The sequence below is a fragment of the Ursus americanus genome, chromosome 2 (assembly GCF_024610735.1).
Source record: "Ursus americanus isolate L20-20 chromosome 2, mUrsAme1.1.p, whole genome shotgun sequence".
Classification (NCBI taxonomy): Eukaryota; Metazoa; Chordata; class Mammalia; order Carnivora; family Ursidae; genus Ursus; species Ursus americanus.
Window position 1 is genome coordinate 16797732 of NC_142128.1, and position 26422 is coordinate 16824153.

General features: G+C 52.6%; 2 protein-coding genes across 6 annotated transcripts; both read left to right on the forward strand.

Annotated features, from left to right (window-relative positions):
- Positions 1-1889: 1889 nt before the first annotated feature.
- SPN (sialophorin) lies at positions 1890-11061 on the forward strand. 5 transcript variants are annotated; one of them, XM_087868877.1, is made up of 4 exons: positions 3203-3284; positions 3667-8083; positions 8950-9518; positions 10934-11061. In XM_087868877.1, the coding sequence occupies exon 2, from the start codon at positions 3695-3697 to the stop codon at positions 5405-5407; it is 1713 nt and encodes a 570-aa protein (XP_087725003.1). In that variant the 5' UTR covers positions 3203-3284; positions 3667-3694; the 3' UTR covers positions 5408-8083; positions 8950-9518; positions 10934-11061. The 5 variants fall into 5 exon arrangements, with proteins under 5 accessions (XP_087725019.1, XP_087725003.1, XP_087725014.1 ...); XM_087868888.1 differs by lacking the exon at positions 10934-11061 and having other exon boundaries at positions 3667-6663; positions 7982-8083; positions 9346-9476; XM_045785982.2 differs by lacking the exon at positions 10934-11061 and having other exon boundaries at positions 3667-6663; positions 7982-8083; positions 8950-9386.
- Positions 11062-11300: 239 nt separating this feature from the next.
- On the forward strand, positions 11301-26109 carry QPRT (quinolinate phosphoribosyltransferase). Its single transcript, XM_045785981.2, is given in 5 exon segments — positions 11301-11380; positions 24241-24377; positions 24379-24777; positions 25490-25621; positions 25707-26109. Coding segments are annotated over 5 exon segments (900 nt in total). The 5' UTR covers positions 11301-11367; the 3' UTR covers positions 25926-26109.
- The last annotated feature ends 313 nt before the right edge of the window (positions 26110-26422 follow it).

Below are 26422 nucleotides of genomic sequence, written 5' to 3' on the forward strand. Positions count from 1 at the left end.
ACACTCATTCTTACTTGAATCAATTATGCGGTTGCTGTAGATTGGTCATTTGTAAAGTCTACGTTCCTTCTCTTATTTGAATTCTTTATACACAAACCTGTCTAGAAATGCAGCACAGTAATTAAGTACCGACCCTGGTACTACCTGGGCGATCCTTGTCTTGGCCTTGGACCCTTAGGCCAACCTGTTTTGTTTATTTGTTTATTTTTTAAAGATTTTATTCATTTGTTTGAGAAAGAGAGAGAGAGCACGGGCAGGGGGAGCAGCAGAGGGAGAGGGAAAAGCTGACTCCCAGCAGAGCTGGGAGAACCATGCGGGGCTCGATCCCAGGACCCAGGGATCGTGACCTGAGGGGAAGGCAAACGCTTAACCAACTGAGCCACCCAGGCGCCCTAACCTGGTTTAGAGCTCACCGCTAGCCCTTGCTGGTTGCCTGACCTTGCCAAGTCTCTGAGCTGTTTTGTTTCTCGCTTTCTGCACCTGTGAGATGAGGGTAACGACATGCGTCTTAGAGAGTAGTTCTGAAGAGCAAAGGCTCTGTTAATGGGAAGCGCTTGGCACTGAGCCTGGCCTGTTCTAGGCCAGGCTACTTAATCTCTCTGTCCTTGGCCTCCCCGCTTGTACGATGGGCTTGCGGTGAGGAGCGCTTGGAACCACGCCCAGAGAACCTTTGGTTCTGTCCCTGGCGGACTGCTGCTCCCAGGCTTTTCTAAGTGCTGCTCTTCTGTGACGTCTTGAGGCCAATGACCATGCCTTGCTCGAATTCTCATCATCTCTCCCTCCACCCCACGGTCTACAGCCTGTGCTGATAGGACCCTGTTTCTTGGGCATTAAAGCAGAAGCCCGCACCCATTCTCCTCTCTGCTCTGCTCAGAATGGGGGCCCCACATAGAGCCCCACACAACTTTTCAGTGGCAATTTGGTTGGAATGACATTTTGCCAAAAATGCATTTTGCTTCACTAATTTTTTTATTATTTTTTTTAAATCATTTTTAAAAAGTTTTTTCCTCTGAGCTATTTAGGGTTTTTTTTTTGTCTGTCTTGTTAATTAATTAATTTATTTATTTATGTAATCTCTACACCGAACGTGGGGCTTAAACCCCCAACCCCAAGATCAAGAGCCCCACACCCCTCTGACCGGGCCAGCCAGGCTCCCCCCGCCTTAGTAATTTTGTAAAGATTGGGAAATTGGGAATCTTTGTGTAGTCTTACAAATGTGTTTGTTGACTTTTTTAGAATTAAAAAACAATTAACCTGGGGCGCCTGGGTGTCGCAGTCGTTAAGCGTCTGCCTTAGGCTCAGGGCCTGATCCCGGCGTTCTGGGATCCAGCCCCACATCAGGTTCCTCCACTATGAGCCTGTTTCTTCCTCTCCCACTCCCCCTGCTGTGTTCCCTCTCTCGCTGTCTGTCTCTCTCTCTGTCAAATAAATAAATAAAATCTTTAAAAAAAAATTAACCTTCAATTAGTTTTCAGCCAATGATTTCTACTTTTCTGTTAGCCACAGAAAAATGTTGAAATAACCTAGATGTCTGACAATGGAATGTTTTCTTTTCTTCCCTTTTCTCTTTCTTTCCTCTTTCCTTCTTTCTTTCGTCAGTAAGTACGGAACCGGATGTACAAAAGACTTAAGATAATTAACGACATGCATACTTGCTCGTGTAAACTCAGTCACAAGACACAATTTTGTTGGGAACACTTCTCCCGTGGCAGAGTGTGGAACTTTCCTCTTATACCATCCTGACTGTGGGGAGAGGCAATCCCCCGGCCCTGAGCACCCTGCACCCTCCGGCGAGCAGGCCCCGACGGCCAGGTCCCAGCCGCTCTCCCTCCCAGCAATTTCTCAGGGCCGCATTTGCGGTGAGTAACTCTGAGCGGTGGAGTAATGTCTCCCTGGAGAGAAGGAAGCCCGCTTTCCACCTGCTCAAATAGAGGACCGTGCCCCAAGTGCAGTGTTCCTCAGCTTCAAGCAAGCTCCTCTGAGTCACCTGTGGGACTTGAGGGCAAGGGGAACTGAGGCAAACATTATGCTCCTGCTGCTTGCTCTGTGGTGAGTAATGGATTCCTCCGTCTCGGACCCGGTGTCTCATGTATCTGCGTCAGACTAACTCGTTAGCTCGAGAGCAGGGTACAACCCCAGGCCCAGAGAGGCGCCTGTTCAATCATTTATCACGTACATCTACCATTGTTTTCACAATATAAAAATCGGTTTTGATTTTTTAAAAAGAAAGGCAAAAGCCCCCCGAAAACCAGACATACACAGAAAGTCAAAGCTTGTAAATCAGAAGAGAGTAGGGAGCTTCTTGCTCAGTGGGGTGTCTGCTTCTCCCTCTCCCTCTACTGCTTCCCCCTGCTTATGCTCTCTCTCAAACAAATAAATAAAACCTTTTAAAAATCATTAAAGAAACCAGAAGAGAAAAAATAAAATAAAAAATAAAATAAAATAAAATAAAATAAAATAAAATAAAATAAGGGCTGCCTGGGTGGCTCAATTGGTTGAACGTCAGACTCTTGATTTTGGTTCAGGTCAAGATATCAGGGTTGTGGGGCGCCTGGGTGGCTCAGCTGTTAAGCGTCTGCCTTCGGCTCAGGGCATGATCCCAGGGTCCTGGGATCAAGCCCTACATTGGGCTCCCTGCTCGGCGGGAAGACCACCTTGGTCTAGTTCAGTACCCACAGCTGGGGGCCGTTGTGGTGACCCCCCAGCTTCTTGAGAAGTCATCAAGAGCCCACCAGGGATTGCACACAGCCTGCAAAGGCTTTCACTGCCTCCAGCCAGAGTCAGGGCCTCTTTTTGCCCTGGTACTTCCTGGGAACTCTCGGGGAAGAAAATGGTGCTACCCTACGCATTTGGGCCCAACAGCTTGGGGACCACAATGCAAAGGAAACCACCCTCCCCACCCATGTCCTCCTCCACACCCCCTTGTTGTCAAGCACGCCTCTGCCCCACCCTGGCTCTGACCCTCATCCCTAGCCTAGCTCCACCCCTTACCATCCCAATTCCCAGCTAAGTCCCCATTCCAGAACCCCCCACCCGCCACAACCCCCTCTTGCCTCAGCTGAGACCCCAGAGCCCCTAGCGCCATCTCAGACCCTAGAGAGAGCAAGTGATGGAGCCGTCATCACAGGGCAGCTGTGGGAGCAGGGCGGGTGGGGCAGGATGCTGGGGTGGGGTGGGTGGAGCCAGGGCCACTTCCTTTCCCCCTGGGGCCTATCTGCCCAGTCCTGCTCCAGCTCCAGGAGGAGTTGAAGTGGCCTGGCCAAGTGCCCTCATCAAGTGAGCCGGTAAGGGGTGCGACCTGGGGCTCAAGAGCCTGAGCGGACCTGGGAATACGCTATGGCTTGGAAAGACCCTGGTAGATGATGGGAAAAGAGGATCAGGAGTCATCGGGGCTGAGCAGGGTCAGGGAAGGCCAGGAGGGGTGGCCATTGCTGGGGTGCAAGCAGCCAAGGCCCGAAGGGACCTGTGGGTCTGAGCTGAGGGCAGAGCCGCCAGCGTCTGGTCCCTTGTTCTTTCTGATAATAGTAAAAGCAAGGGTGGAAAAAGCCGTTAAACCACAAGTTAGGCCTGGCAGTTAGCAGGGAAGTGGGCAGAAGGGGAGGGCCTGGCCAGGTTCTCCCTCTCAGCTCTTTCTATGTCTGTCTTTCTCCACTTTCCCCACCCCAGATCTCCACTCCTGCCCGTGCCTGCTGTCATGGGAATGACCCTGTTTCTCCTCCTCTTGGGGGGCATCTGGGCTCAAGGGCTGATGCCAGAGCCTCCAAACATCACAGCCACTTTGGAGATGTCTGCACCGGGAGAGTCCTCTCTTTCTTTGGTCTCAACTGTCTCTGAGGCCCCAAACCTCAACTCAGTGACCCCCAACCCTATGACAACAACGGTCTCTGAGAAGGGCAACGGCACCAAACCCCAGATCTTCACATCTACCCCAGACCTCTATACAGCCAGTGAAGTGTCCCTCCCTGAGCCTTCCGCTGCGGCCACCAGTGACCTCCAGGTACCTGAGCCAACAGTCTTCCAGGAAGTTTCCACTAAGGAATCATCAAACCCAGAAATTAATGCAGAGAGTAACCCTGCTGAACCGCGAAGAAACTCTCTGGCACTCCACGTTATGACTAACGGAACCATGGCAACTGGCTCTCTGGAGACCTCTGATGTAGCCGGTGGACCCCCTGTCACCACGGCAACTGGCTCTCTGGAGACCTCTGATGTAGCCGGTGGACCCCCTGTCATCATGGCAACTGGCTCTCTGGAGATCTTTGATGTAACCAGTGGACCCCCTGTCACCACAGCAACTGGCTCTCTGGAGACCTCTGATGTAGCCGGTGGACCCCCTGTCACCATGGCAACTGGCTCTCTGGAGATCTTTGATGTAACCAGTGGACCCCCTGTCACCACAGCAACTGGCTCTCTGGAGACCTCGGATGTAGCCGGTGGACCCCCTGTCACCATGGCAACTGGCTCTCTGGAGATCTTTGATGTAACCAATGGACCCCCTGTCACCATGGCAACTGGCTCTCTGGAGATCTTTGATGTAACCGGTGGACCCCCTGTCACCACAGCAACTGGCTCTCTGGAGACCTCGGATGTAGCCCGTGGACCCCCTGTCACCATGGCAACTGGCTCTCTAGAGATCTTTGATGTAACCAATGGACCCCCTGTCACCATGGCAGCTGGCTCTCTGGAGATCTTTGATGTAACCAATGGACCCCCTGTCACCATGGCAACTGGCTCTCTGGAGACCTCTGAGGTAGCTGGTGGACCCCCTGTCACCACGGCAACTGGCTCTCTGGAGATCTTTGATGTAACCAATGGACCCCCTGTCGCCACGGCAACAGGCTCTCTGACGACCCCCAAGGGGACCAGTGGCTCCCCCATCTCCTCGGTGAAAAAGCTCACGGTGACTACCTCAGCGTCGTCCTCCGAAAACACAAGCAGTACCCCACTTCCAGATCAGGGGACAAAGGGCACCCTGCTGGTGGCTGTGCTTGTGGCCCTGCTGGTGGTCATCGTCCTCCTGGTCCTACTTCTGCTGTGGCGCCAGAGGCAGAAGAGGAGGACGGGGGCGCTGACGCTAAGCAGGGCTGGCAAGCGCAATGGGGTGGTCGACGCCTGGGCTGGGCCAGCGCAGATGTCGGATGAGGAGGCCCTGACAGCCCCCGCAGCGGGGTCTGGGGGCGAGAAGGGCTCTGGGGCGTCTGCGGGGGAGGGGGCCGCCCGGCAGCCCATGCTCACCACTTTCTTGGATGGAGGCAAGGCCCCGCGGTGCTCCTTGGAGCTGGAGGAGCTGAAGGCCGGGGCCGGCCCCCTGCTCAAGGCGGAGGAGCAGGAGCCGCTGGTGGGCAGCGAGGAGGAGGCTTCGGGGGGGCCAGAAGCCGAGGAGGCGGAGGCCCCTCCGTGCTTGTGAAGAACGAGAGCGGAGGGCAGAATCGTTCCCAGCTTCCATCAGCTCCGGCCTCCTCGTCTCCCCCACTGATCATCCCGACACTGATCATCCCGAACCCTCCTCCGGCTTCTCAACCCCGGGGTCTTGCCGCCCGGCGCCCACACCGGGTGCCCAGAGGGTCCCCACCCACGGGACGCTTTCGGACTGAGTCAGGAACCCTCCCTCGCTGATTCTGACCTCTCCCCAGCGCCTCCTCCGTGTTTTTGTCCTCGACACCGAGCTGCTCTGTCCCCATAAAGCACGTCTTTGACCCATGACTTCGCAGAGGACTATCCAGGGACACCAGAGTCTAGGAAGGAGGATGGAAGCAAGCTCCCACCTAGGATCGTTCTGGAAAGTACTTTTGGCCCCATAGATTAGGACAGTCTTACTGGGTCAGGCTTGTGCGGTGCTCCATGTGGGGCCACCTGGAGTCACCCAGCCGTGCTCCCGGGAGTGCGGGTGACACCCCTGGCCCCCCACCTGCGGACTGAGGCGGCCGGAGGCGGCAACTGCTTCTCCTGCCAAGGGCAGAGGTGAGAAGAGTTTCCGGGCAGGTGTCATTCTCAGAAACGCCCGCACCTGCGCCGGCCGGGCCTGGGCGCCGTTGGCGGCAAGAGGCAAGGCCTTGGCTCTGTGTGCGCTTGTGGTGGTGAGTACAGCCCGCGGGAGGAGGGGGCAGCAGGGGCTGCCGAGGCTGCAGAACCGCGGAGAACATTCGGGCCCTCGTCTTTGCACAGGTGGGGGGGAGGTAGCAGATTTACGTCAGTCTGTAGCCCAATAAAGAATGTGGGGCTTGATAGAAAGGCTGCATGTGTGACTTGAGTGTGGTTCTTTGGCTCAGCCGCTGTCTGCCCTGCTCACAGCCTCCCCCGCCCCTGCCTGCCCGCTCTCCAGGAAGGGAGAGACGAGAGCTGAAAGCGGGGAGCTTGCTGTTACCCATGTAATGTGTTTGTATCTCGTCTTCCACGGGGGCGAGCTCCTTCCCTCCTCCAAGGGGAATCAGTGAGACTGACAGGCCCCCAGAACCAGGATTCCCCCTGTGGCTCCGGGATGGGATGGGATGGGATGGGAGGCAGGGGGGACAAGACCCCATCCCAGGCCAGAGCCCAGGGGGGCCCATAGGCACCAGAGGCGGTTGGTACTTTCCCCAGGACAAAGAGGAAATTTGCAAAAGAGGAAGTTGTTGAGTCAGAAGGCTCAGTGGCTGCGAGACAAGTTGACCTACAATGAGAGAGGTACTTGGGAAGGACGGGAGCGTGGCTGCCCCGTGGAGGGATCTGGAAACAGCCTGGGCGCATCTGTTGGGGGGGGGCAGTGAAGAGAGAGAATGTGGCCACCCACGCAGCCACCCCGATTTGTGCCACCTGTGCTTGGTCTGGGGACAGGCTGAGCTGGGATGGAAATGCAGCCCTCACCAGCTAAGCTGGCCACCAGCGGGCTGGGGGGCTTTCCCCACTTGTCACAGGGTGCTGTTTGGATGAGCCTTAGCCCCAGCAGCAGGAGCGAGCCCCCCAAGTCCCTCAGACACACCACGACTGTTGTTTCAGATTTGCCAAACCAAGCGCCCCAATTTCAGGTTGAGAAAAGACTGTCACGAACTGGGAGGCCGTCAGCAAACCCCCTCTCGATGGACACATGCCAGCGCTTTTCTGAACTAGTACTGGTTTCGGGGTCCTGGGCGGATCCTAACCTACTAATCTGTAAATACATATGAATCTAATTTTGTAATGAAAATGCAAAAACATAGGGACACCTGGGTGGCTCAGTCGGTTGGACCAACTCTTGATTTCGGCTCAGGTCCCGATCTCAGGGTCATGGGATCAAGCCCCGTGCCGGGCTCCACAGTCAGTGAGGAGTCTGCTTGAGATTCTCTCTCTCCCTCTGCCCCTCCCCACCCTCGTACGTTCGAGCTCTCTCTTTCAAACAAATAAATCTTTAAAAAAAAGAAAAAAGAAAAGAAAGAAAGAAAATGTAAAAACATAGACATTTATAGAAAAAAAGATTTGAAGGAAATATCCCAAATGTTTACTGTGGTTATCTGCCAGGTGGGAGGTTTATGAACGATTTTTATTTTGTTCATATTTTTCTGTATTTCCAAGGTTTATATAATAAATGCCTATCACTTTTACAATTAGAGAAAACATTCACAAGAAGGTGTTCGCTGAGAGGATGGGGTGTCTGGTTCAAAGAGAGGAGGCTGGAAGGGCAGGTTGGAGCCCCGCTGGGAAGGGCGAGGGAGTTTGAATTCAGTTCTGAAAGAAGTGGGAAGGTCACCAAACCTAAGTCTGTTCTAGACTTTTCCAGCGCTTCTCAGAACCATCATGAAACCCCAGTCCTTCCTGTCCTTTCTTACTGGGTGCCAAGTTCCTCTGACCCTTCTTCCACAGTCCCTTGGAGCCATTCCTTCTCCCAGGCCCTAACACACCTTGCCTGGGTCCTGCCCAGTCTTCTCTTTGGTTTCTTGACCCCAATCACTTCATCCTCTGTCCGTGATGGTCCCAGTGAACCTTCTCAAAGGCCACTGTGTCCAGATTATCCCTGCACCTCTTACAGCAGTCCGGATAGAGCCTTGGCATGAAGAATAAGACTCCTTCAGAATCTGGACACTGCCTGGTCAGTCCTTGGTGCATGCCCTCCAGTCTCATCAAATTCCTGGTAATTCCCTGAAAATGCCATGTGATTTTCTTGGTGTGTGTGTGTGAGGGATATACTTTAAAATGTTAAAAATATTTATTCTGTGCAGACGGGAAAAAGTGCACAATAAGATTATGGTTACACATCAAGCTTTGTCATACAGAATGAAAATTCCAGATGGTAAAAGGATTTAGATAGAGAAGGTCTTGAGAAATCTATGAACGCAATTCATTTTTGCAGACATGAAAAGGGCCTCCACGCCCAATTCTAGGGACATTTCATTTCTGAAAATGGATATTTACACCTGAATGTCCCCTGCATCCCTATTTCGGACCCTGGACCGCGTTCAGTTTGGCGGGCAGAACCTGGGAAGGGTGGGCTGCAGGGAGAGGGGATGCCTGTCAGTTCTGAGTCCTCCAAGCCCTTGGGCTGAGGCAATGGGAAACAGATCCCATCTCTGAGCCCCAAAGCTCAGCAACCGTGCCTGGAGGCAGATTAACCTGGAACTGTCAACAAAACAAGAGAGGAATATAACCAGAAGGTTCTGAGATTTCCAAAGTAGAGCAGACCCAGCCCAAAGTAGAGAGAAAACTTTCAAAGTCTAAGAGGGTATTGCTTGAGGATCCGACGTGGTGGGTGCCGTCCTGTTCCGAGGGGAGGTTTGGGGTGGAGCCGTTAGACAGAAGCAGCCCAGGGTACTTTGAAGACAATCTATTTGCTCCAGACAATAAGCTGCAAACGGAGGCCTGTGTGCCTCAGTTTCCTCGGGTGCTCAATAGCTGCCTGCCGAGTTCGTGGCATCTGGATGGCCCACCTCCACTATGGGCCAGATCCATCCCAGGAGGCTGGCGGTGAGGAGAGCCACTTACCCAGTCTTACATTTGCAGGTGCCCCCGCCTGAAGCGGCCCACCCCCAGCTTGCCCCGGACACACACATCTTGACTTCTCGCCAAACTCCTCAACCGTCAAGATTCAGCTCAAATGTCACCACCGCCCCAATAGACGTAGCATTTCTTCTACAGCGTGTCATGCGACCACACGACAACTGGGCTGTAGTTATGTGAAGTTGTCCCTCGCTCATTAGAGTGTAGTCCCTCCAAATCCATGGGTCATCTTTGTGGTTTCAGAGTCCAGGGCCTGGCACCCAGTAGCCACCAAAGATGTGTTTACCGAATGGAGAATAAAGGAATTAATGAGTGAACAAATGATGGTTTTAAGTAAACTTGTGGCAAGCTTAGATCTGTGGGGTTTTTTTTATTTTAAGATTTTATTCATTTATTTAGAGAGAGACTGCACATGCAATCAGGTGGGGAGGGGCAGAAGAAGAGGGAGAGAGAATCCCAAGCAAGCTCGACACCCAGCATGGAGCCCCGATGCAGGGCCCAATCCCACGACCCCAAGATCACAACCTGAGCTGAAATCAAGAGTCTGACGCTCAACTGACCGAGCCACCCAGGTACCTCTTGGATCTGTCTTTTGAGTGAACCTAGCATCGGGAGGGTGGCCTGAAGGTAATACAGCCCAAGGGGAGAGCATTATTGTAGTACAATTTGGATATCATGGGGGTTGGACCTAAGGGGAAAAAGAAGGTCAAGTTTGAAATACACTTATTCAGAAAATCAGATTTTAGACCTAATTGGCTATTGGGTGTTGGAGGGAAGAATGAGGTTAAGCTTCAAGATTTCTATCTTGGGAGGTGGAGGACATGGGGATAGCATTATGTAGAAATGCAGAGATGAGCAGTTTCGGGGGAGAACATAATGAATTCATTTTTTAAAAAAGATTTTATTTTTATTTATTTGAAGAGATGGAGACAGCCAGCGAGAGAGGGAACACAAGCAGGGGGGAGTGGGAGAGGAAGAAGCAGGCTCATAGCATAAAAGCCTGATGTGGGGCTCGATCCCGTAACGCCAGGATCACGCCCTGAGCCGAAGGCAGACGCTTAACGACTGAGCCACCCAGGCGCCCCTAGAATTCATTTTTAGAACTTGGGAGGGAAGTCAGAGCTAGAGAGAGAGTTGGGAGTCACCTGATTTTAGGTAGCAGATTAAATAGTGGCACTGATGAATAAATGCATAAACTATGTCACTCACTGTGCAGCATGAGAAGGGAGCTCAGCAACCGGGCCTGGAGAGAATCTCAGGCCGTCAGAGCAGGCTAGCTGCTGTCACAACCCCCAAATCTCAGGGGTGTAACTCAGGAGTTTTTTCCTTGCTTATGTGACAGTCCAATAGTGGTATTGGAAGGTGGCCTTCTGTAAGGTCATTCAGGGACCCAGACTCCTTCCATTTTACGGCTCTGCCTATCCAGGGGAGCCTCAGTGCAAAGGAGGCTGGGAAATGTAGTTTAGCTGTGTGCCCAGGAGGAGAAGAGAAACAGTCCCATCACAGCGAGGGAACACCAAAGTGTGCCGTTGAATGTAGGAAGAAGGGCTTGCAAGAGACAGCAAAGACCCTTTAAGGGCATCTGGGTAGCTCAGTCAGTTGGGCGTCAGCTTGCGGGTTGGGTCGTGATCCTGGGGTCCTAGGATCGAGCCCCGCATCGGGCTCCCTGCTCAGTGGGGTGCCTGCTTCTCCTTCTCCCCCGGCTTGTGATCTGTCTCTCACTCTCTCTCTCAAATTAAAAAAAAAAAAATCTTAAAAAAAGAAAAGAAGAAACTTTAAGAGCGAAACCGGGATAAAAATGGTATCCAGGAGAAAATAGTTCAGAGGCTGGGACTAGACTGAGGCAAGCAAGGTCCAAGGTGCAAGATGGACCTTGGAAAGAGGAGTTAAAGGAAAGAAAGTGCTGATTTTCTACTCTGTCACTCACAGAGTTTTCTCACTTGATTATCAGTTGAACCCATGAGGGAGAAATTATCCCATTTTACAGCTAAGGAAACTGAGGCTCCGAAAAAAGTAAAAAGGTATTCACGATCAAAAAGGATGGAATTAGCGTCTGAACCCAGGACCAAGGCCCAGGATTCTCCCAGGGCACCCATCAAAGAAGCTTTCCAGCTGATACCAGCAGGCTCACAGCCTGCAGAGGGCTGGGTGTGTGGAGGGAACTGGGCCTCTCGCTCGGGGAAGAGAGGACTTCGAGTCAGACAAGGGGGAGTTCCTCCTGTGCTGTGCAGAAAGCGAAAGGACAAGGTAAGTCCAGCCCCCAGGGGTCCTAGGAGAGGGCGCGAGGGAGCTCCAGAGAACCCGAGAAGGGCTGGCTAGACCGGCCCCTTCCTCCTTCCTCTGGCAGCCCCACCCCCTCTGGGCCTCTGCAAACGCTGGATCCGAGCAGTGAACACACCAGCCCCGCACCTCCAAGCCGGCATGGACCCTGAAGGTAAAGGAGCCTCCGAGGCCTCTCCTCTCTGTCCCTGCGTCACCATCTCCCCTCTCCTGCCTCCCTCCCCGTCCCAAGGAATCTCAGTCCCTTACCCCCTCTCCCCCACCACAGAAGACCCGTTCTCCTCCCTCCCATCTACTCTGCCTGCCTATCTCCCTCCAACCTCTCTGAACCCCAAGCATCTCTTCTGTCTCCGGAAAGCCTCTTCTTTCTCTTTCTGTAGCCCCCAGCTGAGTTCTGGGGACAAAGGGCCTTGAGCCCCAGGAAAGGAAAGGTCCGGGTGGTCTGGAGGAGTCCATGTCTGGGGAGCAGCTCTGGACTTCGCCCCCTGCTAGCAGGAGGGGAAGAGGGGAGGCAAAGTCCTGTCCCTTCTGCAGCCCAGTGGGGGAGGGGGCTCGAGCCCAGCGACTCTGCCTGGGGCGGGGGTGATGTCGCTAAGGAGGTCACGTGCACGGTGATAGGGGCCAGGCTCTGGAGTCAGAAGACTCCTGTTGGAATTTGGGCTCCGCCAGGAACAGGCTCTGTGACCTCAGGCAAGGCACCTGACCTCTCCGAGCCTCATCTCCTCTCCATGCATGTGTAAAATGATCATTCTAGTTCCCAGCTCCCAAGGCTGTGGGGAGGCCAAATGACGGACTCATGGAAGCTATCTGGCTGGTGCCTGGAGGACAGGAAGCCCCTTCTTGAACTCTCTGCATTTTCCCTTTCCCGACCCTGGGCTGTTTCTTCCCCAGCTCGGACCTGCCTCTCCTGCTTTGGGGTTCCTGCAGGCCCCACACACCTGGTACCTCTGGCTGGGCTGTGGAACCAGCTTTTGGGGGGTCCAAACCAGCTTTTGGCTTAGAAATGACCTTAGAGTCAGAGCCTGGGTTCAAGCCCCATCCCTGCCACCTGCTTGCTGTGTGACCTCAGACAAAATGCTCCTCCTCACTGTGCCTCAGTTTCCTCAGTGATGAAGTGAAAACGTTACCTCCCCTTGGGTTGCGGGGAGGGTTAAGTGAGATAATACACGTCAAGTGCCTGCTACACAGAAATCCCTTGGTGTGGTCATGCTGGTGCTGGTGCTGATTCCCCATGTCTGGCTCTCGGCGCTGAGCGCTCCCCAGGCCCCATTTCCATCTTTGGAAGCCTTGTGCGTCCGTGTGTCTGTCTCCACCAGACTCAAAGACCACCCCCCATATCCGCTCCACGTCTGTTCCTGCCTCACCATCGTCCTGCTTGGACCGGAAACCTCAGGGTCACCTCTGACGGCTCATTCTCGCTCGCACCCCAATATCCAGACAGTGGCCACGTCCTATGGACTTCCCTTCACCTGAGCGTCAGCTAAACCTCTTCCTTTTCTGTCCCCACCTCCCCCGGGGGGAGCAGCCTGGTGGAGGCCTCCTTCGCTTCCTTGCCTTTACCCGGGTGATGTGTGCGTAACTCCCGGCTGGCCCCGGGTCCATGCCCCCATGGGAATGAAGCCAGGAGGGAGTAGAAAGTCAAAGGGGTGAAGCAAAAGTTGGGGACGTGGGGGCAAGGAGGGGCGAGGACAGAGTTGGGGCAGAAGCAGATGGCAGGCTGGTGGGCAAAGATAGAGAGGTCAGACTTGGCCAAAGTGTGAGCGGGGCAGGGAGGGAGTGGACCAGTCTAAGTGTGTGTGTGTGTGTGTGTGTGTGTGTGCGCGCGGGTACCGTGTTCTTTCTCTTAGAGCCTTGGGAGCGACACCCTCACCACCCTTCCCAGGGCCCACTGCTCCTTACCAGGGCCGTTGTGACAGCATCTTGAAAGATCTTGCATCTTTCAAGAACACCAGGCACAGTTTAACTATTTAAACTTCCAAGTCACTTCTTTTTTTTTTTTAAGATTTTATTTATTTATTTGACAGAGAGTGAGAGAGAGAGAGAGCACAAGCAGGGGAGCAGCAGGCCGAGGGGAGAGGGAGAAGCAGGCTCTCCGCCAAGCAGATAGCCTGATGTGGGCCTCGATCCCAGGACCCTGGGATCATGACCTGAGCCAAAGGCAGATGCCTAACAGACTGAGCCACCCAGGCCCCCTTCCAAGTGACTTCTGATCTGAAGTTTTAGTGATTTTCCCATTGCCTGTGGAACAAACCCTACTCACTCCTGTCATTCGGGGCCCGCTCAGTCCCCCCCACCCTGCGGCTCAGCCCTCCTCTTGCTGCGCTAACGCAGGGGTCCGCTCCGAAATTCCGTCCATGGTGTTACCACTGGCGTGATGGGCAATCCTGTTGGGCCCTATTTGGAGGTCATTTCTCTTCTCTAGGGAGAGAAGGGCTAAGAAAAGAACTTCCGCTGGAAGCTGCTGTGCTCCCCAGCCTCTGTCTCCATCTGGTGTTCGCCGCATGGATCAACAAATCAACAGCGGGAAGAACAAGGCGCCCGGGGTCCCGCACCGCACCGCACCGGGTTCAGAGACAGCTGGCCAGGCGCTGGCTAGTCATCTCTTTCCCTCCTCCTTGTGGTTGCGATTTCTTTTCTTTAAAAAAATTTTTTATTTATTTATTTGACAGCAAGAGAGAGAGAGAGAAAGAGAAAGAGAGAAAGCCTGATGTGGGACTGATCTCAGGACTCTGAGATAGTTACCTGAACAAAAGGCAGACACTTAACTGACTGAGCCACTCAGGTATCCCAGTCTTTTCTTTCCCCTCCCCTCCCCTCCCCTCCCTTGCCCTCCCCTCCCGTCCCCTCCTCCCCTCCTCCCTCTTTTCTCCTCTCCTCTCCTCTCCTCCCCTCCTCCCCGCCCCACCCCATCCCTCCCCTCCCCTCTTCTTTCCTCTTCTCAATCCAAAATCTGTTTTTTGGGATCGTTTCTATTCATCTTGACTCGGGATGCTTTTAGGGCTGCTTGGGTCTGAAGGAGCAATCCTCTGAAAGCCTTGCTTTTCCTCCTGTAGGCTGGCTAAGGACAGTGGCACAGCCAGCACACAAAACCACGCTTTGTGCGTGGCTAAAGACGGCAGTAATTTTGTGGCATCCCGGGCACTTTGCGTCCCTGAAGTAGGAGTTGGGGCTCCACACCAGGCACTTCTTCTAGTGCCTCCTGTCCTCTCCCGGGGACCAGGGACCCGGAGGCTGGGAGGAGGCTCTTCGCGTGTTCTCGTGGGGAGGGCTGTCACTGCGGGGAAAACCCTGGGATTTCTGCGGGGAAACTGACTCTCAGAGAGGTTAGCAAACCGCCCGAGGTCACTCAGGGTGTAGGTGGTGTAGTCGGATTCCAATCCAGGTGTTTTTGACTCCCAACCCGGATGTTCTGACTACACCAGGGGCCAGAGCCCTGGAGCCATGGGTGCGGTTTGCAGAGCTCTGCTGCGAATGTTGACTTGATAATCACATAGCAGTTAAAAAATACCACTTAGGGCTAGATTATGGCCGTGTGGTGCGGTGGGGTCAGTGAGGGGACTCCGGGGCCATCCTGTCTGAGTTCGTGACCCTGACTCCCCACTTCCCAGCTGTGTGTGCACTTTGTGAACTTCTGGTGTGTTATGTGGCCTCTCGGTGCCTCAGTTTCCTCATCTGTAAAATGGGGGAAATAATGGGACCTCCCTCATAGGATTGTTGTGAGGATCGAGTGTGCCAATATATGTACAATGCTTGGCACAGCGCTTACAGAAGGACCGTGAAAGTGTCAGCTGCTGTGTGTTTATTTATTAATCTCTACCCCCAGGGTGGGACTCGAACTCACAACCCTGAGATCGAGAGTTGCACAAGGCACCGACTGAGCCCGCCAGGCACCCCCTTCCTGACTTGGTTTTACTTGGAACACAGACCAGCCCCGTAAGCTACAGGCACAGGTCACATTACACACAAAATAAGAGCAAACACTGGTTACGGTCATCTTCAGTGTGTTCACAGAGCCCCCCTTTGTGCCCATCCATCCCAGACAGAAACAAGGTTAAGTGACGGAAGCAAAGAGGAAGGTATGGGGCTCTGCTTCTGGCCCAGTGCCTCACGGCCCCGAGCCCCCATCCAGTGAGGGCCACGTGGAAACAGTAAATGTCTGTCACCCATCCAGACAAGAACAGTGAAAGTGCCCATGGGGGAAGATCTTCCTATATTCTGCCAGAGTTATCACTTTATCTGTTTTTTATATTATTTGTAAAGAAAGAAGTACAGGAGAGGCGCCTGGCTGGCTCAGTTGGAAGAGAATGTGACTCTTCATCTCGGGGGTTGTGAGTTCGAGCCCCATGTTGGAGGTAGAGATGACTTAAAGATTTTATTTATTTATCTGACGGAAAGAAAGAGAGACAGAGCACAAGCAGGGGGAGCGGGAGAAGGAGAAGCAGGCTCCCCGCTGAGCAGGGAGTCCGATCCCAGGACCCCGGGATCATGACCTGAGCTGAAGGCAGAAGCTTAACTGACTGAGCCACCCAGGTGCCCCGAGATTTCTTAGATAAAAAAAAAAAACTTTAAAAGAAAGAATGAAGTGCAAGAAATATCCCAAGAACCTTTGCATCCCCTCAGAAACAGGGATGCCAATTTTTAAAATTTTATTTAAATTCAAGTTAGTTAACAGTGTATTATTAGTATCAGGGGTAGAATTTAGTGATTCATCCATTGCATGTAACACCCAGTGCTCATTATATCAAATGCCCTCCTCAGTGCCCATCACCCAGTTACCCCATCCTCCCACCACCTCCCCTCCAGCAGCCCTCAGTTTCTTCTCTGTAGTTAAGAGTCTCTCATGGGGACGCCTGCGTGGCTCAGTCGCTGGAACGTGCAACTCTCGAGCTCGGGGTCATGAGTTCGAGCCGCATGGTGGGTGTAGAGATTACTACAAATAAATAAGTAGACTTAAAAATAAATAAATAAACTTTTTACTTTTTCCTTCCCTTCCCCTCTGTTCCTCTGTTTTGTTTCTTAAGTTCCACGTATGAGTGAAATCTTATGGTGTCTGTCTTTCTCCTACTGACTTATTTCGCTTAGTATCTAATACCCTCTAGTTCTACCCACGTTGTTGCAAATGGCAAAATTTCATTCCTTTGATGGCTAATATTCCATTTATATATGAACCACATCTTTATCCATTCATCTGTTGATGGCCATCTGGGCTCTTTCCACAGTTTGGCTGTTGTGGACATTGCTGCTATGAACATTGGGGTGCAGGTGCCCCTTCAGATCACTGTGTTTATATCTTGGGATAAATACCCAGTAGTGCAATTGCTGGGTCGTAGGGTAGCTCTATTTTTAACTTTCTGAGGAACTTCCATACTGGTTTCCAGAGTGGCTGCACCAGCTTGCATTCCCCCCAACAGTGAACCAGGGTTCCCCCAGAGATGCCAATTTCAATAAAACTCTGGTCAACCAATTAAGAGGTCAAGGTTACCTCGCACAGGGTAAAACTATAATCTGCAAAGTCTAGGCATCTCGAGAGAACTTTTACGTGTAACAACCGCAAGGGTAGAAGGCAGGACAGGGCGTGACAGCTGTCCCCTCGGGGTGGCAGTTTCTGGGGAATGTCTCCTCAGGCACCTGCAAACACAGCTCCCTTCTCTGAAGTTCCTTTCCGTAAGACTGCTAATTAGAAGAGCCTAGTTTCAAAGCTTCCCTCTGGAATCCCGTTTGTTGCAAATGCAGGAGAGAGCGGGGAGCCTGAAGCAAACCAGATGAATTTATTTTTCACAAACGGAACAGGGAGCGGGTAACATTCTGACTCCACAACCGAGAAGCCAAACAATGGGTCTCGAGGCCCAATGGGTCAAGAGAGTAACCCCCGCTGGTGGAGTCTATATGGGGGGGACGACCTGGGTCCACACGGGTCATTTCCTGGCTTTGTCCTTTCCTAGCTCTGCTCCGTAAGTTGTAAGTCGTTTCCTTTACATTTCTGAGCCTCCCGTCTCCATCGGTAAATACAAATGAGCTCTCCGTTGAGGAGCTGGGGTAGGATCTGTGACGAAGTGCCAGGCCCGAGGCCACGTGGCAGGTGCCTGGCATACGGTAGCACCCGTGCATGGTAGTGATGACTCCCGTCCTGCAGTTCGACACTCTCAGCTCTGCTACGAATCAGAAGGAGGTTACCACATTGCAGACCAGTGAAGCCAGAATCTCTGGGGGGTGGGGCCCCCACATCAGCTTTTTGCTGAGCTCCCCAGAGAATTCCATTGTGCAGCCAAGGTTGAGAACCACTGCCTTACCCTCCTAAGGAAAACTTCCCTTGACCCTCTGTGAAATGAGGGTCCTCGCTCTCCTTTCCTTCCTTTCTTCCCTCCCTCCCTCCCTTCCATCCTCCCTTTCTCTTTCTTTCTTTCTTTCTTTCTTTCTTTCTTTCTTTCTTTCTTTCTTTCTTTCTCTTTCTCTTTCTTTCTTTCTTTCTTTCTTTCTTTCTTTCTTTCTTTCTTTCTCTCTTTCTTTCTTTCTTTCTTTCTTTCTTTCTTTCTTTCTTTCTGATATAGAATTTCAGACATGCACAAAAGTAAGCAGAAAAGTATGGCGAACCATCATGTACCCATCACCCGGCCTCAACGACCACCAACTTTTGGCCGGCCAGGCTCCATCCACAACACATCTATTTTCTAGCTTTCAGGATCACCTTGAAGCAAAACCAGCTCTCAAGTCTTTTCATACACGAACATCTGGGCATGTATTTTCTAAAAAAGATAAGGACTCTTCTTTTAGCTACAACCACAATACAATGATCACAGCTAAAATTGTTTTACATCTAAATCTTTTTTGAAATTTCCTTAGAGTTATTAAGCATCCAGTCAGTGTCCAGGTTTCCAGTTGTCTCATAAATGCTCTTAATTTGATTTCAATTTCTTTGAATTAGGATCCAAATAAGATTCATATTTTGTGATTGGTTAACATGAGTCTTAATATTCTTTTTCTTTGGGGGGGTGGCTCCTGCCTGGGTGGCTCAGTCGGTTAAGCGTCTGACTCTTGGTTTTGGGTCAGGTCATGATCTCAGGGTTGTGTGGTCTCAGGGTTGTGAGATTGAGCCCCGTGTCTGCTTGAGACTCTCTCTCCCTCTCCCTCTGCCCCTCCCCCCACCCCGTGCTCTAAAGTTGCTCTCTCTTGAATAAATGAATATGTCTTTAAAAAAAAGGATTCAAGGGAGCCTGGGTGGCTCAGTCAGTTAAGCATCTGCCTTCATCTCAGGTCTTGATCCCAGGGTCCTGGGATGGAGCCCTGCATTGGGTTCCCTGCTCAGTGGGGAGCCTGCTTCTCCCTCTCCCTCTGCTGCTCCCCCTGCTTGTGCTCTTTTGCTCTTTCTCTGTCAAATAAGTAAAATATTTAAAAAATTTTTTATTTTTATTTTTTTTAAAGATTTTATTTATTAGAGAGTATGTGCACAAGTAGGGGGAGGGGGGCAGAGGGAGAGACCCTGAGATCGTGATCCGAGCCGAAGGCAGATGCGTAACCGATTGAGCCACCTGGGCACCCCTAAAGATTTTTTTTTTCTGTCATCTCTACACCCGACATGGGACTTGAACTCAAGACTCCAAGATCCAGAGTCTTCCGCTCTCCTGACTGAGCCAACCAGGGGCCCCTGTTTTAAGATTCTTTTAATCCTTTGTTTTCCTTGCAATGTATTTGTTGGAAAAATTAGGTTGTCTTCTGATAGTTTCCTATGGTGTGAATTTTGCGGCTATATTCCCGTGGTAGAGTTTCACGTGTTCCTCCGTCCTCTGGTTTTCTTATAAATTGATGGTTGCATCTGGAAGTCTGATCTGACTCTGGGTTAGCTGTTTGGGCAAGAGTATTTTGGGATGGTGGTGTGCTGTCCTGTCGGGAGCACCCAGGATCTGGTTGTCTTTCTTCTTGATGTTGAGTTTTGACGTTGAGTTTTGATGTTCAGTGCCTGGGTCCATTGGTTCACTGTAGTTGCAGGGTGGTTCCTGCCTTTTGGCCGGGCATCGGTTCTTGCTTCTTTTGTCTAAGTGAACAATGTAATGATTTTTAGTAAACTTGCTAAGTTGCATGGCCAGCCCCACAGATCATTTCCATCACTCCCATACAACCCCATGCCATGTAAAGTTAATTCCCAACCCCGGGGAATGCTGTTCCGATATCTGTCTCCTTGATTTGCCTTTTCTTTTCTTTTCTTTTCTTTTCTTTTCTTTTCTTTTCTTTTCTTTTCTTTTCTTTTCTTTTCTTTTTTTTCTTTTCTTTTCTTTTCTTTTTTTTTTAAGATTTTGTTTATTTATTTGACGGAGAGAGAGACAGCCAGCGAGAGAGGGAACACAAGCAGGGGGAGTGGGAGAGGAAGAAGCAGGCTCCCAGCGGAGTAGGGAGCCTGATGTGGGGCTTGATCCCAGGACTCTGGGATCACACCCTGAGCCGAAGGCAGATGCTTAATGACTGAGCCACCCAGGTGCCCTTGATTTACCTTTTCTGAACATTTCTTGTAAATGGAGGCACAGTATGTGGTCTCACGTGAACACCGGTTCTACCAACTGAGCCAGCCAGGTGCCTGGCAGCACTGATTCTTAACCCTCGCGTGCACGTGAATCACAGGGGGGAGCCCTCCCCAAACTTGGATGCCTGCAAACCAGCCCTGAAAGAGTCTGATTCGGTGGGTCTGGGCTGGGGCTGAGCAGCAGAGAGTCTGAAAAGCTCCTCAGGTGGGTCCCTGCTTTCTCAGTTCTGCCAAGAAGAGTGGTCACACCCATCACCCCCACTTCCTCGCCTCCCATGTGCTCCTTGACCAGGACGCTGTGGCTCCCGCCCCCACCGCACAGCCCTGAGATGGCTCCGCCAACGGCATCCCCGCTGCTACAGCTTACGCCCCTTTGCAGCCTTCCTTCTTCTTGCTTCTGCTCACATCCTCCGACTTGAAACCCTTGGCTCCAGACACCCACTCCCTCCTGGTGCTGCTTCTCTTTTTAAATACTGGTGCTTCCCAGAGCCCTCCACTTCTTACCTGACCTGGTGATCTCACCCACGGCTATGCTGAGTTACCACCCACATCTGCTGGCAGCTCCAAAATCCCCGTTCCTCGCCCAGGGTCTCTCCGAATGCCAGCACCCCCCATCAGGACACCGCCAATGCACATTTCCTGCTGGCTTGTCAACCTTTACATCTGCAAAGCCAAAGTCACTCCCCACCCCCCCCAACCCCCGCTCATCAGCTGCGTCACAATGCCCAAGCCTCCTTGATGTTCAGATTCGGTGCTTGTACAACGGGAGTCATGCCCTGTGGTGAGTTTCAGACGCGAGAGCCCAAGAGATGCGTGGAGCCCACGGCTGGCACCCCGGAGGCGTGCGGGGTGCTGCCTTCTGCTGCCCCCATCCTCCACCCTGAATGGTTCCTTGTGGCAGTTTGCAGCTACCCACGGCCGAAACCCAAGGCTTCTACATCTCACGAGCTGCTCATTTGGGCAGATTCCACCTTAGAAACGGCTCTCCCTTTTGCCCCAGCTACTCCCTTTTGCTTTTGCTACTCCTACGGTTCCTGCCCAAGTTCAGGGCTTCATCTCTTTCTGTCTGGCCGAGTGCCTTGGCCTCCTTTCACCTCCCAACCTGTCTCCAGTCGGTGGCTGAAGTGACCCTTCTAGAACAAAATCCTAATTCTGTAATTCCCTTATTTAGGGCACCTGGCTGGCTCAGTCGGTCGGTAGGTAGAGTGTGTGACTCTTAATCTCAGGGTTATAAGTTCGAGCCTCACACTGGGTGTAGAGATTACTTAAAAATAAAATCTTAAAAAAAAAATTCCCTGGTGCTTAAAAGTTCTGTGATGGCCCCTAGGATCTGTCCAAATTGCTCAACTAAATAATTTAGGCCTTCTTCACTCTGGCCATCCCATCGTTCCCCTGAAACCCGCCCTTACGGCATTTCTCTATTTTCTTGCTTTTGAGTGTCAAACACCTGCTTTTTCAGCCCGAAATGTCTCTCTCCCCACCCCCATCACCTCAGCACTCTGCCTGGCAAACATTGCTCATTCTTCAGGGCCACAAAAACTACCCCCCTTCCTCACAGACACTTAGTCATTTCTTCCGCTGGGCTCCCGCAACCCTTGGTAAATGCTCAGTCGTCCTTCAGCAAACACCTGCCGTGCGCCAGACCGTGTTCCCGAGAGCTTTGCAAATAGTAACTCACTTTTCATACAACCCTACGAGGTGATTATTTTTTGCTATCCCTGTCACAAAGGAGGCATCTTTGAGGCCCCGGAGATGTTCATTACTTGCCCAAGATCACTTAGCGGAAGGTGGCCGAGGCAGTATTGGAACCCAGGCCGTGTGGTCCCAGAGTCTGCGTTCTGATTCATTCCACTGTGCAGTCTCTCTGCTTGGGTGAGTATCACCGAACACCTAGTATTAAGGAAAACAATATGAAATGGTCAACATTTGGCCATTTTTGACCTATAAAAGCAACACATTTGTATGGTTCTGTGTGTTAGGCACTTGGGATGGAGCAGAGAACTCTCTGGATGACCCGTTTTAGCCCCCAGAGTAGAGCATGGCTGTAGAACAAGGAGCCGACTGAGCATGTGACCTTATAGGGGGTCTGCAAGAGCCCCCTGCCAAGGAAGTGATATCTAAGAGAAGACCTGAAAGAGGAGTGGAGGTGAAGGGGGAGTCTGGGATGGGGGAAGGGAAGGAACTTCCAGGCAGAGGCACAACCTTGGAAGAGCATAGGCTAAGGCCTGAAAGCTAAGAGGGAGAACTGCCCACCCTGTCACCCAGCAATTGGGACCTGGCACAGAGCAGGCGTTCAAGAAGGATTTGTCAAAAGAATAAATGAAAACTGCAGAGAAGTATCAGCTGGAGCTAATAGAATGAAAGTGGGGTTTTCAGCAGGAGAGGGATTTACTTTTTTATTGTCTTATTTTAAAGTCAGGTGTAATGAGGTATAATTATAGAGAGTAAAATGGACCCTTTTCTGTGTATAGTTCGGCGAGTCTCGACAAATCCATCAGTGCCGTCGCCACCACCAGTGACAAAATACAGAATAGTTCAGTCTGTCCCCAAACTCCCTGGTGCCGCTCCTTTGTGGCCAGCCCCTCCCCCACTCTCAGGAAACCACCAGTCTGTTCTCTCACTATGGTTTTGCCTTTTCCAAAATGTCAGATGGATGATGAACTCACATAGCACATGGCCTTTAGAAAAGGGCTTTTTTACTTGGAATAATACATTTGAAATGTGTCCCTAGCGTGTATGTCGGTAGTTGGTTCCTCTATTGCCGAGTGGAATTACATTGTGGGGGTGCCTCACGGTTTGTGTGTCATAGTCTCACCAGTGGAAGGATTCGCATTCACTTTAAGAAGCAAATATCAGGGTCGCCTGGGTGGCTCAGTCAGTTAGGTTAAGCGTCTGCCTTCAGCTCAGGTCATGATCCCAGGGTCCTGCGATGAAGTCCCGCATCGGGCTCCCTGCTCAGCGGGGAAGCTGCTTCTCCCTCTTCTGCTCCCCCTGCTTGTGCTCTGTGTGTGTGTGTGTGTGTGTGTGTGTGTGCCAAAGAAAGAAATTAAATCTTTAAAAAAAATAAAGCAAACATAAATAAAGCAAAAATAATAATAATAAAATCTTAAAAAAAAAAAAAAAAGCAAACTTCACCGCACCAGGGGTGGTAGGAGTGGAGCTTCTGCCTCTCTGCTGTAGGTCCAGGGGCTTTCTGCCCAGCTGGCTGGTGAACAGTGGAGATGGGAACTATGTCTTTGTGACTTTTACTGACTGTTCCCAGCACCTAGCCTGGGCACAGCTGGCTCTGAGCGAAGAATGGAGGCCACTTCGAGCACAATGTGGGAGAGGAGGGCCAGGTACAATCACTGAGGTTGGGGGAAGGGAGTGAAAATGGGGTGCTTGGCTTTGGGGAAGAAAGGTGGGGCAAGAAGGGCCTTACTCTGGGAGTAGAGCAAGCCAGAACTCCTGGTCTTAACTTCAACTTGGAGCAAAAGTGAGGAAGCAAGACAAACCCCCCTAACATACTATCCAAGTAAAACCCCCTAACATGCCATCCAACAGTCTCCCCTCCTCCCGAGGAGAAGCGCGGTGCGTCCAGGGCTCCAGCGCATGAGGCTGCAGGTCCTCTCCTGGCCGACAGATGGCGATGTTGCACCGTGCCTGAGCTCCCCCATTCGCTCCGCAGACCTCAGGGGCGGGTTAGCCCTATAAGCGGGCGGGAAGGACCACTTGCGCACAACTCTTTTTTTACTGGGAAAGAACTCGCCCACACTCCTGAAGCTGTGCCTCACAGAGCAAGGGCTCAAGCCCAATTTCTCCCCGCGCCTTCCTTGTACCGCCCCCATCTCTAGAGAGAGGACAGTTCATTGAGACATCAAACGTGGGGGGAGGGGTGCTCAAAGAAACAGGTGCAAAGGCGGAGGGACAGACGGCCATGACCACGGGCCTCGTAGGTCGGACTCTGCCGCCAGTTTGCTGTGTGACCTCGGCCGACTTGCCTTTACTCAGTCTCCACATCTGTAAGGAGCTGGCCTCCCCGCTGTAAAACGGTGCGGCTGTGGAGCGGACACACTCCCATCCCGCCGGGGCCGCTGCAAAGGCTGCAGGCGAGTCCAGGGCCCTTCTCCTCTAGTTGGTAAATAGCTCTGGATGCAGCGCTAGGCTTGCCGCAGAAATATAGGCCACTCAGTAAAATCTGAATTTCGGAGAATCAACAGATAATTTTTAAGTGTAAGGATGTTGTAAATATCACCTAGGATATGTTTATACTTAAAACAACAACACACAAAACACTTTGATGTTTGTCAGAAATTTAAATCTAACTGGGTGTCCTGTGTTTTTATTTGCTTAATCTGACAGCCTTGTCCAGCCCACAAGGCCCTCTCCTGGGCCCCCACCCAGATCTTCGCCCTGATTGGCTAAGCCCCCAGTTTCGCCCGTGGTTAAATGTTTTGACAGCAGCCCCTGACTCCCAGAGAGGCAGCCAAAAGGTAACCCTCTTCTCCTTCTTTCCCTCCCAGGCCTGGCGCTACTGCTGCCCCCCGCCACTCTGGCCGCCCTGGCAGACAGCTGGCTCCGAGAGGACTGCCCAGGTCCCAACCACGCGGCCTTGGTCACGGGGGCAGCCCCCTCGCAGGCGGTGCTGTGGGCCAAGTCCCCCGGGGGTACTGGCTGGGAGGCCTTTCTTCGATGCCATCTTTGCCCAAGTCAACTGCCAAGTCTCCTGGTTTCTCCCCGAAGGCTCAAAGCTGGTGCCGGTGGCCAGGGTGGCTGAGGTCCGGGGCCCCGCCCACTGCCTGCTGCTGGGGGAGCGGGTGGCCCTGAACACGCTGGCCCGCTGCAGTGGGGTCGCCAGCGCCGCCGCCGCCGCTGTGCAGGCCGCCAGGGAGGCTGGTTGGGCCGGGCACGTGGCAGGCACGAGGAAGACCACGCCCGGCTTCCGGCTGGTGGAGAAGTACGGGCTCCTGGTGGGCGGGGCCGCTGCTCACCGCTACGACCTGGGGGGGCTGGTGATGGTGAAGGACAACCACGTCCTGGCAGCTGGCGGTGTGGAAAAGGTATGTGTAGACCGAGCCCCTGGCCTGGCCCCGCCCGGACCTCCCTGCCGCAGCCCTTCCCGCTCCACCAGGGACCCCACCTCCTACCCCACTAGGTCCTGGTGAACAGTGATAGCCCAGGAGTCGGGGGTCCTAGACCCCCCTGACCCCTTGGGCGCTCTATCCATCAGATGCATGAATGGCCGACTTTTCCCCACAGGCGCTCTGGGACTTGCTGAGAAATTCAAAAGCGAAAGGCAAGCTGCTGAGAACCTGGTGTTGGTGGCGCTGTGACCTTGGGCAGGTCATTCTAGCTCCCTGGACCGGTTTCCTATTTTAAAATGTTCTTGAAGACCCCTTCCAGTTTTTTTAATTCATTCATTCATTCATTCATTCATTCATTCATTCATTCATTCGGTGCAAGCAGGTGTTTTTATTATAGCAGGACAGGACCCGTGGGCAGAAAGAGCTGTCTTCCAGTTTTAATATTCTTGAGTCAGATTGAACTCCCGTCCAGCTGCCAAATCTTGCTGATATTTGGCCATTTTTCTGATCCACGCAAGTGGTCATTTCATGTGGTTTCCCCTAGTGGGAGAGAAACCAGCGGCTGCTGGGTCTTCTCACTAATCCGGAGCTCATTATCCTCTTGGGGCCTCTCAGAGGCCAGGCCCTGCTCTGTGGCCTGTGCCAGGCACCACTGAGCTCACTCTCTCCCTGGGTCCTGCCCCCGCAGGCTGTGCGAGGGGCTCGGCAGGTGGCCGACTTCGCCCTGAAGGTGGAAGTGGAGTGTAGCAGTCTACAGGAGGCCGTGGAGGCTGCGGAGGCCGGAGCGGACCTCGTCCTGCTGGACAACTTCAAGCCTGAGGTGAGGCGGGGTCTGCTTCCCGAGAAGGGGCCGTGGCGGGGGGGGGGGGGAGGACCCTCACCTCCCCTCGGCTTGTGTCCCACAGGAGCTGCACCCCACGGCCGCAGCGCTGAAGGCCCGCTTCCCGGGTGTGGGCGTGGAGGCCAGTGGGGGCATCACGCTGGCCAACCTGCCTCAGTTCTGCGGGCCCCACATCGACGTCATCTCTCTGGGGATGCTGACCCAGGCTGCCCCCGCCCTTGATTTCTCCCTCAAGCTGTTTGCGGAGGGGACTGCTCCAGTGTGCCGAGCCTACAGGTCCTAAAGCCAAAGAGGACCCCACTGCCAGTGGAATAACACGGTTTCTGGGGACCCTCAAGGTTGCCCGTGTTTAGTACCCGACTCTCGGGGCAGAAGTCTGCCTCGGCCGCCTACTGCTCCCCTGAGCCGGAGGGGCTGACTTCACCCCTGCTCATCTGTCCAATGGGTCTAATAAAGGATCAACCTTACAGATTTCTCTGGGTGATAATTAACACGTCGCAAGTGCTCATTAACTCTTAGAAATTGCCAGAGCTCATCGACTCTAAGATGCACCTTTTTCCCCGCACATTACCTTCTCTGAAGTGGAAGTGGGTCTTGCACAGAGTCTGGTGGACACTGTCAGCCAGGCGTGGGTCATCCCACGGCCGTCATGGCGCATGCACACGGCTTGTAGACCAAACTTGATAACAATCTATGTTAAAATGAGCCCAGGAGAGCTCTTTTAACCGATGCCAGAAAGGAACTGAAAGTGATTTAAAAAAAAAAAAAAAAAGCTGCTTT